The sequence below is a fragment of the Diceros bicornis genome, chromosome 36 (genome assembly GCF_020826845.1).
Source record: "Diceros bicornis minor isolate mBicDic1 chromosome 36, mDicBic1.mat.cur, whole genome shotgun sequence".
In the NCBI taxonomy this organism is placed as follows: Eukaryota; Metazoa; Chordata; class Mammalia; order Perissodactyla; family Rhinocerotidae; genus Diceros; species Diceros bicornis.
The window spans coordinates 30714625-30729570 of NC_080775.1; the positions used below are offsets into that span (position 1 = coordinate 30714625).

At 33.0% G+C, this 14946-nt stretch overlaps 1 protein-coding gene across 1 annotated transcript in view; it reads left to right on the forward strand.

Moving 5' to 3' along the window:
• Nucleotides 1-14946, forward strand: part of CCDC7 (coiled-coil domain containing 7) — a 403315-nt gene that overhangs the window by 112061 nt on the left and 276308 nt on the right. Inside the window, 4 exon segments of the mRNA XM_058532824.1 lie at nucleotides 3287-3317; nucleotides 3762-3851; nucleotides 9246-9331; nucleotides 10228-10282. Of these exon segments, the coding sequence (XP_058388807.1) occupies nucleotides 3287-3317; nucleotides 3762-3851; nucleotides 9246-9331; nucleotides 10228-10282 (262 nt within the window).

The following is a 14946-nucleotide window of genomic DNA, read 5'->3' on the forward strand; positions in this document are numbered from 1 at the left end:
AAAAATGTTCAGACTGGAAAGGAAAAGGTAAAACTACCACTTTTTGCAGATGTCATGATCTTATATATAGAAAATCCTAAGGGATCCACTAAAAACTATTAGAAGAAATAAATGAATTCATCAAGGTTGCAATATGCAAGAGTCATAAATAAAAATCAATTGTATTTTTATACACTAGCTCTTATGGGTTGAGTTGTGTCCCCCAAAAAGGTATGTTGAAGCTCTCACCTCCCAGTGCCTCAGAATGAACATATTTGGAAATATGTCATTGTAGATGTAATTAGTTAAGATGAAGTCATACTGGGGTGGGATGGGCCCTTAATCCAATATGACTGATATCCTTACAGTAATTGGAGAAGACAGATACACACAGAAGGAAGGCAGCCATGGAGGCAGAGATTGGAATTATGCTGCCACAATCCAAAGACTGTCAGGGACTACTAGAAGCTGGAAGAGGCAAGGAAGGATCCTCCTCTAGCGGTTTCAGAGGGAACATGGCCTTACCAACACCTTCATTTTAGATTTATAGGCTCCAGAGTAAATTTAAATGACCCGGATTGTGATACTTTGTTACAACAGCCCTAGGAAACTAATAAACTAGCAATGAACATTCCAAAAATGAAATAAAGAAAACAATTCCATTTACAATAGCACCAAAGAGAATGAGAATGAATTTAGTGCAGGACTTTTACACTGAAAACTACAAAACATCATTGAAAAAACTTAAGACCTAAATAAACAAATAGACTTCCCATCTTCATGAACTGTTAGACTTAAGATGGCAGTACTCCCCAAGGTGATTTATAGATTCAGTGTAATCTCTATCAAAATTCCAGCTTTCTCTTTGCAAGAATTGACAAGCTGATCCTAAAATTCATGTGGAAATATAAGGAATCCAGAATAGCCAAAGAAATCTTAAGAAGAAGAACAAAGTTGGAGGACTCATACTTAATTGATTTTAAAACTTAATACAAAACTATAGTAATCAAGACAATGTGGTATTGGCATGAAGATAGACCTGTATAGATCAATGGAATAGATGAAAGTCCAGAAATAAACCCTTACGTTTATGGTCAATTGATTTTCATCAGGGAGACCAAGACAATTAAATGGGGGAAAGAATAGTCTTTTTAACAATTGGTACTTGCACAACTGGATATCCATATGCAAAAGAATAAAGTTAGATCTTTTCTTCATGCCATGCACTAAAGTTAACTCAAAATTATCAAAGACCTAAATTTAAGAACTTTAGTTCTAAGAACTGTAAACCTCTTGGAAGAAACACAGGAGTAAATCTTTGTGACCTTGAGTTAGGCAATGGTTTCTTAAGATGCCAAAAGCAAAACCAGCAAAAGAAAAAAAATAGATAAATTGAACTTCATAAAAATCAAGAACTTTTGTACTGCAAATGATACTATCAAGAATGTGAAAAGACAGCTCATAGAATATGAAAACTATTCACAAATCATATATCTGATAAGAGACTTGTATCCAGAATACATAGAGAACTCTTATATCTCAGTAATAAAAAGATAAATAACCCAATTAAATAATGGGCCGGGGCTGGCCTGGTGGTGTGGTAGTTGGGTTCCTGCGCTCTGCTTTAGTGGCCTGGGGATCGCAGGTTCAGATCTCGGGCACAGACCTACACACTGCTCATCAAGCCATGCTGTGGCAGCATTCCACATACAAAATAGAGGAGGATTGGCATGGATGTAAGCTCAGGGCCAATCTTCCTCAAGCAAAAAGAGGAAGATTGGCAACAGATGTTAGCTCAGTGCCAGTCTTTCTCACCGAAAAAAAAAAAAGGGCAAATAATCTGAATAGACATTTTCACACAAGATATGCAAATGGTCAATAAGTAAATGAAAAAATGCTCAACATCGTTAATCATTAGGGAATTGAAAATCAAGACTACAATGATATATCACTTCACACCTACAAGGATGGCTATAATAAAAAAGACAGACAATAACAATTATTGGCAAGGATGTAGAGAAATTGGGACCCTCATACATTGCTGGCGAGAATTTAAACGGTACATCTTCTATGGAAATCAGTTTGTCAGTTTCTCAAAATATTAAATATAGAGTTAACATATAATCCAGAAATTCTATTCCTACGTTTATACCTGAGAGAAATGAAAGCATATGTTTACACAAAAACTCGTACATGGATGTTCAGAGTAGCAGTATTCATAAAGCCAAAAAATAGAATCAATCCAAATGTCCATAAACTGATGAATGGATAAATAAAATGTGTATATCCATACAATGGAATATTATTTGGCAATGAAAAGGAACAAAGCACTGAAACTTGCTACAACATGGATGAACCTTGAAAACGTTATTCTAAGTATAATAAACCAGTTGCAAAAGATCACATATTGTATAATTGTATTTGTATGAAATATCTGCAATAGGCAAATCTATGGAGACAGAAAGTAGATTAGTGGCTGCCAGGGCTGGGACAGTGCTGGGGAGTGACTGCTAATGGGTACAGAGTTTCTGTTTGGGGTAATTAAAATGTACTAAAATTAGACAGTGGTAATAGCTGCTCAACTTGGTGAATATATTAAAAGCCATTGAATTGTATACTTTAAATGAGTGAATTGTATGGTATGTTAATTATATTTTAGTAGAGCTTTAAAAATTTTGATTATAATAAACAACTCATTTGTCCAGAAAAAATCTATAGTTTATCGATACTATGGAACACTAGTTAGCAAACTGCAGCCCATGAGTCAAATCTAGCCACGCCCACTCATTTCCCTGTCATCTATAGCTGCTTTTGCAGAGTTGAGTAGTAGTGACAGAGATCATCTGGCCTGCAAAGTCTAAAATATTTACTATCTTGCTCTTTACAGAAAAAGTTTGCCAAATCCTGCTGTGGAATAAGAAGTGGTATTTAAAAGGGGTGAGATAGATCTATGTTTACCGATATAAATAGATCTCAGACATCATATTAAAGTGAAAAAAATAACTTAAGAACAATATATGCAGTGATATCATTTATGTGAAAAAGCAAACAAAACAGACATCCAACCCACTAACAAAACTGTAGAATCGAATAGGTACATGCAGTATTATATAAATGCATGGAACAAATTCTGGAAAGACAATAACAATCTAATAATATATCTGGGGAAAGCATTGGATTTTTGGAGTGGTGGTCAAAGTGTACTCTAATCTTATTTGTTTTATTTTAAATTTTTTACAAAGAAATGTATAAGTGTGTTACATAAATAAAAATATAAATGTAAAATTATAATACATTTGTTTTTCAGAGCTATGAATGATCAACGTTTGTTAGAGGCTGTAAGTATAGCACTCTCAGTTTGAAATTATACTTTGCCCTTGATGATGTTAGTAGATTCTAGAAGTTGTTAGGATACATAATCTTAAATAAAGATTCAATGCTTACTCATTTTATTCAGGAGATTTCTGTGCTTATGTGAGCTAGAGAACTTTGTCTATTTTTTTGCTTTTACTGGACTTTATTATCACTCAGAAACACTCCACTTCTGAAATATTGAACTATAATATTGCACAGTCTTCTAAACTTCCATTCATTCTCACTTCTAGTTCCTTGGCCTCTTTCAGACCCAATTATAGCTTCACTATACAAATTAATCCCCATGGTTCATTATTTTCATGAGTTAATGAAGACTTCCTTACTTTAATAATTAGGTACCCAAATAACTTGTCTATATTGAGACATTTACTTTTCATTATTACTAAAATTATAATATTTGTTTTTAGAAATACAAACAGATGCAAAGGGATTTCCAAGTGTTATCAGAGGAGAAATTGGTGCTGGAAAATAAACTACAAAAGTTGAAGGATACAGAGGTTAGTTAAATTTTAGTGTCTGAAAATGGCATACAGTATCTAAAAAGCCTTATTATTTTAGGATAGGAATCAAAGATATTTAAATGTTTTATAATACATTTTCAGTATTAATAATTGATAGCAGCTGTGCTTTAAAAAATAAAATAATGCTATATTCTAAATTACAGTATTGGCTATCAAAACCAAGAGGATGCTATGAAGAACAGACATAAAATTTAAACATTACAAAAGATATTTCTAGGCCAAATATTTAACTTTATTAAAATATCAATAAATTAGGGTTTTCAAATATATTTTAAATACACTTTATTGTATTCTTTGCAATTATGTAATGTGTGTGTCCCAGTTCACTATATCAAATAGAGTGTGTAGAAATACCAAGAATAAAATTTGTTTCCTTTTTTCTTTCTCCTTTGCCATTTTATATAGCTAATAAATTTCAAACTACAGACGACAAAGTCAAATGAATTAGAAGTGAATTTTTATTAACCATGTAAAAACATAGGATGTATGTTTCAACGTAAGATCAACATAAAATGAAGGAAAATACTCTTGAATCTACTAATGTTGATTACTTGATATTTCTTCCTTACTAGAGGAGGAAGCAGAAGTATTACTAGGAACTTTGTTGCTTAATCAGTTAGAGAAGCAGTGATCCTACACAGATGTCAAATATAAGATGGGGGCTGTCACATATGTTCAATTAGGAATAGTTCCATTTAGGTATAGTTCCAAGTAGGAATAGACAATTAAAAAATAAAATAAATGAGTAGTAAATTGTCATATTAAATAACTGAATAGTCTGGCCAAATGTAAGAATTTTGTTAACACTTTAAGCATGCACCGTTAGATCCATATTCAAAAATTTTGGAGCTTCTTAGATGATTTGAAGATGTCTCAGCAGTTTCTGGTTTTGCTTTCTTGTATTGTTTCTTTAGGTTTTGTGTCTCTAACCCACAATTAGTCTGCTCTAGAGTGCAATGATTTTTGCATGGGCTTCTTCAATATATGGTCTGTGGTACAACACGATTTTCTTGTCTGATCTGTAGAAACTTCGGTGCTCATTTGATAGATTATACCTCTTATCCATTCTTGTCTCAGCTCCTGCACATCATTACTGCTTCACTCCTCAATTAATTTTAGAATATTTTAAAGTCCAGTGGTCACATTTCCAATGCTTTGCATATGTGAAATGTAATCAATGAATGGCTGACCTTAACTTCTGTCCTTGGAAATTACTTGTAGCATTTCTGATCATTGTGTGGAAGAGTGAAGGAGAAATGTGCAAGGAGCACTACATATATAGTACTAATATTATATCCACACTATGGTAGTGACCAAGAGATCTGAGAGACAGTCTGTTTTCAGAGAAGGGAGTTGGTGTAATAGGATGGTGGGAAGAGGATGTCTATAGAATTATGTCAAACTCAGGATTTCTGCTAACAGATATTTCAATTTTCTTTCAAAGTAGGCTTTCCTAACTTAATTCTCCTTAATAATTTTATTTTTGTAGACAACCAATTTTAATAATCAAAAGCCACATTTGAGTCCTATCTTTGACTGCCAAATGATAATCAGTAGTTTTCTGTGTGTCAGTCAGTCAGTTAAGGATTTTATTTTCTTTTTTTGTAAGCAGGAGAAACTGCAAGTTTCTTGCAACTAAAGCAAGGAATTGATTGGATGGGTATTAGAGTAACTCAAAGAACTGAAGGAAAATTGAACAATGTGTTTGGTGAGGGATAGAACTAGGGCAACTCCTGGAGTCAAAACAACAAAAGTTCATATACAGCCGTTACTTCTGTCCTTTCAGGGAATTTTTAGAGAGGGAGCTACGGCTATTTTTTTCCCCATCTCCCATTTTTTCCCTTCCATAAAAGTCAGTTCTTAGGTGATTGGATCTGATTGGTCTTGCTTAGGTCAAATGTTATCAGAACAGTTTGAGATGAGGGAGGTGTAGAACCCTAATAAAATGTGGTGCTATTTCTTAACAAAAGAGAAAAGGATACTGGACCCAAATATCTGGTGTCCACTGTACTTTGCTAATATTTCCCTAATTACTATCATATCCATTTAATTATTCCAGATATCAGGAAACTTTTACTGTAAAGGGTTAGATAAGTATTTTAGGTTTTGCAGGCCATACAGTACATGTTGCAGCTACTCAATCTGCTTCTGTAGTATGAAAATTGCCATAGAAAGTACATAAATGAAGGATCACGGCTGTCTTGCAATAAAACTTTATTTACAAAAACAGGCAGCAGGGAAGATTTGGCCTGCAGTTTACTGACTCCTTATTTATTCCATTTCTGCTGTCACCTGGCTTTCTATTACAGCTCCCTAAATAGGATCTCCTAGATGTGTATGTTTTCGTACGCTATTGATGGAAAATATCACTGCTTAAAGAAGATTGTTTCTGCTCTTTCTGTTCTCTTCCACTGGCCTTGTCTGTTCCTACGCCAATGCCTGAGATCCTTAATGATTATGGATTTAGAATAAGTCCCGATATTTTGTAGGACACGTCAACCCCTTGTTACTTATAAAATTTATTTATTTTTCGCCTTTGAACTTTCATATATATTTTAGAGTTAACTTGTCAAATTCTACAATTGCACTGAATCTGTACATCAAATTAGAGAGATTTACATCTAGGATATCAAGATATATCTTTTTGTTTATAAACATTAAATATGTCCATTTTTGAAATTTTTCTTTAATGCTTACAATAAATGTTTATGATTTTCTTCATAAAGCTCTTATTCATTTTGTTAATCTTAAGTGCTTCATATTTTTATGCTATTTTATTTGCTATCTTTTAAAAAATATTTTTTAACTATTGCTAGAGAAGTATAATAGATTTTTATATATTGAATTATGCATCCAGAAACCTAGCTACACTGTCGTAATGATTAGATTTTTAATTCCTACTTGTATAATCAAAGTATCAATGAATAATGATAGCCTAAATTTTCTTGCTTTCCAATTTGTAATACTTTCTATTTCTTTTTCTTGCCTTACTGTGCTGGCAAAGACTTTTAGAATAACATTGAATAGATGTGATGAGAGTGGGCATTTTTTGTTTGTTCCTGCTTTTAAAGAGAATGTTTTCTTGTTTCTTGTGGTCAGTCAGCCTGCCTCTCTCTCCCTTTCCTTGTCCCTCTCTTGATACCATTTATCAGGTTAAGGGATTTTTCTTCTTTTAATAATTTGCTAAATATTTTTTTCATGCTTCATAAAATTCTTCCAGCCTCTGCTCACTGCCCAATTCTGAAGGCACTTCCACATTTTTAGTTGTAGGTTACAACAGCACCCACTTCCAGGTGTCAAAATCTGTCTTACCTTTGTGTTTGCTGCTCAATTGGTTGCTTTACAATAAAGGGTTTACAGTCTTGGCTTTAACTTGTTACAGTCTATAGTTAAGTGATATTAAATCACTTCACATATAAGAACCTTAAAATAATATGCCTGCATTTGTCCCTTTCCAGCTCTTGTGCTGTTGTTTTAAGATGTTTTATTACATATGATATAAACTGTACAACATATTGTTATTAGTTTTGCTGTAAACTATTACTTTTTAAAGAGATTTAAATAACAAGAAAAAGAGTCATGATATTTGCCCACATAATTATCATTTCTGGTGCTCTTTTTAATTCGTGTATTTCCTTATTTCCATCTGGTATGATTTTTCTTCTGCTTGAAGGATTCTTTACCATTTTTGTTCTGCAGGTCTGCTGCTGATATATTCTTTTAACTCTTTGATTTCTGAAAAGAAATTTTTTTGCCTTCAGTTTTGAAAACTATTTTTTCTGGATGAAGAATTCTAGGTTGACTGGTTATTTTCCATTCCAGTACTTTAAAATTATTGCTCCTTTTGTCTTCTGGCTTGCGTTGTTTCTGACAAGAGTCTGCTGTCCTTCTTATTCTTGTATGTAATCTGCTTTTCTCTTCTGTCTGCTTTTAAGATTTTCTCTTTATCACTGCTTTTAATAGTTTGATTATGATGTATCTTGGGGTAGTTTTCTTTATCTTGTTGTGGATTTGTGGGTATACAGTTTTCATCAAATTTGAAAAAAACTGGCCATGATTTCTTCAAATATTTATTCTTTTTCACCACCCCTTCTCTCCATCATGTACTCCAATTATAAGCATATTATTCGACTTAAAGTTGTCCCACAGCTCACTGATGATCTGTTCGTTATTTTTGTCTTTTTTTCTCTTTCATTATTTTAGTGTTTGTTGATTGCCAGTATATATTAGATTTTTCTATATAGGAAACATATCAAAAAACTCATATTTAAACTAGAAAGTTATTTAGAGACCTTAACAATTCTCATAGAAATTCATTATTATACTTATTTTCCATATTTTATGAGGAATTATTACACTTTGTGTTTCACTTGTGAGATTTTGCCACTGCAGTGAATTTGGTATCTGTTGGAAGTTGTGGTCTGACACAGGAAATAACCATCTAATGCGTAAATAGGTCTCTATTATTAAGCTCATCTAAAAATGTGAATAATCTAATTAATTTGTTTCTCTACTTTCTTATATAAAATAATCTGGTACTACATAGTAGTTCAAGAATAACTTAAAACATGGTTAGTTCTGCTATAATATTTGTTTTGAAATGCAAATTTGTTCCAACATGATAGCACAATTTAAGCATAATGTGAATTTTACATTTACATTTGTTTATGCACAATTTCATCTGCAAAAAGTACTAGGTGAAGGCAGAAGATGGTTTCTACAAGCTACCTTGGTTCACCATGTGTAGTGTACTGTACCAGTCCGCATCTGGTGTTACAACTTTTTATCCAATTTCAGATAACCCTCCTTCCAATACTGCATGATAACTTACAAGTTGCAACCTATTCAATGCCCACTTCCACAAGCAAGCTTCATGTCTTTTTCAAGATAAAGAGCTATATTTCTCATAGTATATATTTCATAATCATTTAGCTGTATAAAACTGGACTAATGTTTTTATTGAGCTTCTATTTTTTTAATGTCTCATTGACAATGTTTTTGCATGCTGTGCACCTAACCCCATTTTTCCCATGTATCTTTCAATTTTTTTTGCATGGTTTCTGTAGTGAGGTGATTTTGAAGAAGGCATATGCTGTGTTATAGCAGAACTGGCTGTAATTTGTCAAGGGAGTTTAATTGTTTTGAAATGTATTAGCTTATATACTACTTATATTCACTAAAGCACTATAACAAATGTTCTGACTATATCGTTAATTTTGTTTTGCTTCTATTCAGATAAATTTTCATTGAAACATAGTATAGTGATTCTCAAAGTAAAATGGAAATGTTAGTAATGTATATTATCATATATTCCCCTATAATTTATTGTCTCCTTAACTATTTATTTCTGGCTTATATAAAATTACACAGAAAATAAAGCCTACATATGATCGAACAAGGAAAACTATAAAAATGGAGAAGAAAAAAGACAGAGGAAAATCTGAGGATTCAGAAGAGTAAGACATAAAGATACATGTCAATATTTTTTTCCTTGTTCAACATTTATATTGTCACTTTATATAAACAATTTGAGGTCATATAGACATAACTTGTTAACAGGTTTCTAAAAAAGATAACATTAGCTAATATATAGTTTTATAAGCAGACTGGGATATGATTGTGGGAGAAAGCTGAGAAGGGAAGAACAAAGAACTTAGAGTGGGTTAGAGGAGGAGAATGAACTACAAGATATTCAAGAATAGGTAAACAGAATCAAATCTGTAAATAATTTTAGGGGAAAAAGGATTTACATTGTTTCCTTGATGGTCTAGCTAATGATCTGTAATGTTTATGTTAACTCCCCGGTCTTTCTTTTTTTACTTTACTTCTTGATTGTACTTATTTTATAAAAACAATGATCTATTTTTATGTATATGGATTATTGTAAAGTGGCCTTATTAAGTGAATATTTTCTTTAGTAATATAAGATAATTTTTGCATTTGGAATTTGCTTGGTCAAATCCTAGTATAAATATATAGTTTAAAAAGAAAGTATGAATTCAACTTTTATAGACTTCCACAAATTCTGAAAAGAAATTCTTTGGACAAATGGCCTTGACCTTTGACTTAGAGAAGAAAAGATGACCAGAGTAGAAAAAATGACCAACGTACTTTGAAAATTCTTGCTCCATCTCATCTTTCCATATTTTAATCATATCATTGAGAAGTTAGCTTGAGAAATGTTATTCAATTATCTATCATTTAACCTATGTGGATTTTATGACTTTTAAAAATCATGAATTTCTTTTGAAAAATTTTATTTCTTTAAAATGGTTTAAGTACTCCTCAAGAAAGAAAAGTAGTCGTGTAATTTAAAATATAATGATATATTTAAAAACAATTTTAATTACAGGAAGGAGTCTCCAGTCCAAGAGCTTAAAATAGAAGAGGATTTGCTTCAAGTCCAGGTAACACACACTCTCTCTATGTATCTAAATGTGATTAATAAGTTCTCTGAGAATTATATGTATAGACAACATTAGTGTGTATGTGAATAGAGGGGTGTGTGTGTGTATGTACTAAAGTTCTTCCTAAGATATTTCTTGTTGGTCAACTTTTCTCAGCAAGTTTCAGAAAATAAAATGGTAAATCCAGGCATGTTTACTGTCAAGGTTATGAAAATTACCATGGTTTACTCAACTATAGGCAGTATCATGGAGGAAAAAACATCATATTGGAAGTCAGAACAAGGACTTACTAGTTATGTGACATTGAACAAGTCCCTTTAACCTGCTTAAACTTCCTATTTTCTTTCTCTAAAATGGGTAAAACAATAGCTTTCGTATCTATCTCAAAAAGGTATAAGAAGTGTAAGAAGCAAGTAAGAAAAAGTTCTTCAGAAATTGTAAACTGTATAGCCCACTCTTTTTTGTGTGAGCCAATGAAAGGAATACAAGTGACCCTTTATTTCATCTTGGCTTTGGAATACTTTCTTTTGCTACAAGTTAACTTCTTAGTAACCATCCAAGTTCATCACCCATTTCAGTGAGTGGCTGGAGTTGTGTCCCACAAGTATGCGCCTGAATGATTCAAGAATCAGATAACATGAATTTGGGAAGAAAATGAGAGTACCGCTGGAGATATTGAATGTAAAATGTACAACTTTGTGGTACTAGTTTTCTATTCCTGAGTAACAAGTTACCACAAATTGTGCAGCTTTAAACAACATACTGTTTCACAGTTTTGTTGGGTTAGGGGTCTGAACATGGCTTAGCTGTGTCCTGTGCTCAAGGTCTCATCAAGCTGCAATCAAGGTGTTGGCTAGGCTTTATTCCGTTCTGTAACTTGTAGTCCTCTTCCAAGCTCAAGTGGATGTGGCAAACTTCAGTTCCTTGCAGTAATAGGACTGAGGCTCTCAGCCATGTGGTCTTCTCTATAGGCAGTTTATACCAGAGCAGCTTGCTTATTCTTGCCAGCCAAGAGTCTCTCTTGTATGCTAAGACAGAGTCTTACATAATGCAACATGATCATGGGAGTGACATCTCCTTGCTTTAGATACATACTGCAATCTAGTAAAGGGGGTCGCATCTCATCATTTTGCTGTATTCTGTTGGCTAGAAGCAAGTCACAGGTCCCACCCACACTCAAAGGGAGTAGATTATAGGGATGGAGATCATGGAGGCCATCTTAGAATTCTGCCTACCACATTTACCAGCTAATTTTATATAAAACAGCATTTTGTATATTTTAAAAATTCATTATAATACCATTATATTATTAATATTAGAAATATTAGAAATCTTTAAGCTAGTGTTTTAGTTTATTTGGGCTGTGTCTTAGTCCGTTCAGATTCTTCTGATAAAATATCAGGGACCGAGTAGCTTATAAACAACAGAAATTTATTTCTCAAAATTCTGGGGGCTAGAAGTTCAAAATTAGGGTGCCAGCATGGTGAGGGGAGGGCCTCTTTTGGGTTGCAGACTTCTTGTTGTGTTCTCACATGGCAGAAAAGGCAAGGGAGCTCTTTGGAGTCTTTTTTTTTTTTAAATAAGAGCACTAATCCCATTCATGAGGGTACCGCTGTCATGAACTAATCACCTCCCAAAGGCCCCACCTCCAAATACCATCACAGTGGGGATTAGGTTTCAGTATATGAATTTCATGGGGACACAAACGTTTAGTCTGTAGCAGCTAGTATGATTTTAAATTATTTTTTCTGAATTGAAAGTCAAAATTTTCTGTGTAGGTGTATTTTTTTTTGGAGAAGCTCTATAGATTCAATGAGAATTTCAATGGAATTTATCTCCCTCCTCCAAAACTCTATTATGAACCATCACTTATCTAGGCCATTTTACAGAGATCAATAAAAGCTAAAAAGTAACTTGCTTAGGATTATAGAACAAATTGGTAGTGAAATCTGAACTGCAAACATGGCTCTCTGAATCCTGCTCAGCGTTTGCAGTTAGTGAAAATATGTTCAGTTTTGCTTCCTCAGGCAGGCATGGATAATAGAATCAGTTGGAATTATTATCTATCTGTTCAAGTAATTATATGCTTATAAAATGTGTTAATGTCATAAAAACTTTTGGTTTTTAAAAGTACCTAGTTTTTTTTAATTAGTTGTTCAGTTTTTAGAAGATCATTATTCCAGTAATTATTCTAACATTCATTTAAAATGTGTATATAAAATAATCCATTTGGACCCAAGGCTGCCCTTATGTTGTACAGATTGTGTGTTGAACAAGGGAATGGGCTAAGGGATAAGTTATTGTTGAAATCTAGCCCATAGTTTACTTGCCAGCTGTTCACCCTGGCATATGGCTGCATTTGCCTGAATGAAGTGTTCTTTTTCTTATTCGTCAAAGACACTGTATGGACTGGCAGTCAGTAGCCAGAATTGTACTTAACAAAATCATGCTTAGGTAAAATGATATAAAATATTTTGTTATTCTATTAAATTTGATTTTCAGGCTATTTAGATTATTATCTGATTATTTCAGATGTTTGTTAGAAAAATAGAGTGCATTTACTCTAGGCAAGTATCTACTAAGTGGATGATTGGCAGCTTAATCATATGGATATAAGAAAGGGCAAATATATTTTTTGTAACCTAAAATTATAGAAAATGAAAATATTTTACATATTTTAATTTTTTGTGAGTCAAGTCATGTACATCATATTTTTGTACGCTGGTGGTAATTACTATTATTCATTCTATTTTTAGAAGAGGCAACTCAGAGATGTTAACTAACTTGACCAGATTTGCAGGGTTATCAGATGCACTCTGGTTGGACTGGATAGCCCAAGGATCATCTCTATTTGTAGGTGGGGCTAAAATGACTAAAAGCATAAATTCAAATGTGATCTCCCCATTGACTGTTTCTTTTCAAGGAGCATCACCTTTCTAAAGTTACAGAAACTTAGTTTCTTTCATGCATAGTGCCAAGAACTCTTTGTCTTTCTGTTAAAACTACTTACTACTTACTCCTGGATATGAAGATCCTAATACAAATATAAACAGCAATTGTATTGCATTCTATATGTACTTGAATAAAATTGTTGCATATAACATAATATAGGAGGTACAGAATCGATAAGGAAATATTAAATTTGTTTTTTCTGAATTTAAGGTCTTTAAAGAATTTCTTTCATTGAGATATAATTGACATATAACACTATATTAGTTTCGAAGCCGAAATAAATTATGTTAGCACATGCTGGAGACATAATGTCTCCAGCTGATTCTGACTATTTGTCTTTCCACATATTGTGGAAAGACAAAGACTTGAGGGTACAAAGGCTATTTAGAGAGATTCAAGTGCTTGAGTATGATAGGAGTTTTGGATTAAGGAGAGGATGTGGATGGCATTAGTAGTTTGGATTTTGAGTAAGAAATGAGGACTTATTGAAGAATATTAAGAATGATCCACTTGGTATTTTTTTATTAAGATCATTCTGCCAAGAATAATGATGAATTTTGGGGTAGAGATTGAATTTTGCAGTAGGGGAGAACAATTAGAGAGTTTTTGCAATAATTTAACTCAGTGATAATCAAACTAGTTAATTATAAGTTACATGAATTTTTTAAGGTAGAATTGTAAAAAGTATTTCTTGTAATCTGAATTTTACTGTTGCCAAATGGGAAGACTTAATGTTATGAAAGTATTGATCTGTTCAAATTAATATAATAAATGTAATGCATTTCTAATCAGAACTCAAAAAGGACTTTTAAATAAAATTTTATTGAGGTATTATTAGTTTATAACATTGAGAAATTTCAGTTGTACATTATTATTTCTCAGTCACCATATGTATGTGCCCCTTTACCCCTTATGCCCGCTCCCCAAGTCCTTTCCTCTCTGGTAACCACTAACCTGTTCTATTTGTCCATGAGTTTCTTTATCTTTCACATATGAGTGAAATCATGCGGTGCTTATTTCTCTCTGGCTTATTTTGCTTAACATAATACCCTCAGGGTCCATCTATGTTGTTGCAATTGGGAGAATTTTGTCTTTCTTTATGGCTTGAGTAGTATTCCATTGTATATATATACCACATCTTTTTTATCCATTCATCTGTTGATGGGCACTTGGGTTGCTTCCATGTCTCGGCTATTGTGAATAGTGCTGCAATGAACATAGAGGTGCATAAGTCTCTTTGAATTGTTGATTTCAAGTTCTTTGGATAAATACAGAGTCATGGGATAGCTGGGTAATATGGTATTTCTATTTTTAATTTTTTGAGAAATCTCCATAATGTTTTCCATAGTGGCTGCACCAGTTTGCATTCCTACCAGTAGTGTATGAGAGTTCCCCTTTCGCCACATTTTCTCCAACATTTGTTGTTTTTTGTCTTGGTAATTGTAGCCATTCTAACAGGTGTGAGGTGATAGCTCATTGTAGTTTTGATTTGCATTTCCCTAATGATTAGTGATATTGAACATCTTTTCATGTGCCTATTGGCCATCTTTATATCTTCTTTGGAAAAATGTCTGTTCATATCCTCTGCACACTTTTCTTTTTTGATGAGGATGATTAGCCCTGAGCTAACATCTGTTGCCAATCCTCCTCTTTTTGCTGCGGAATAATGGCCCTGGGCTAACATCCATGCCCATCTTCCCCTACTTTATATG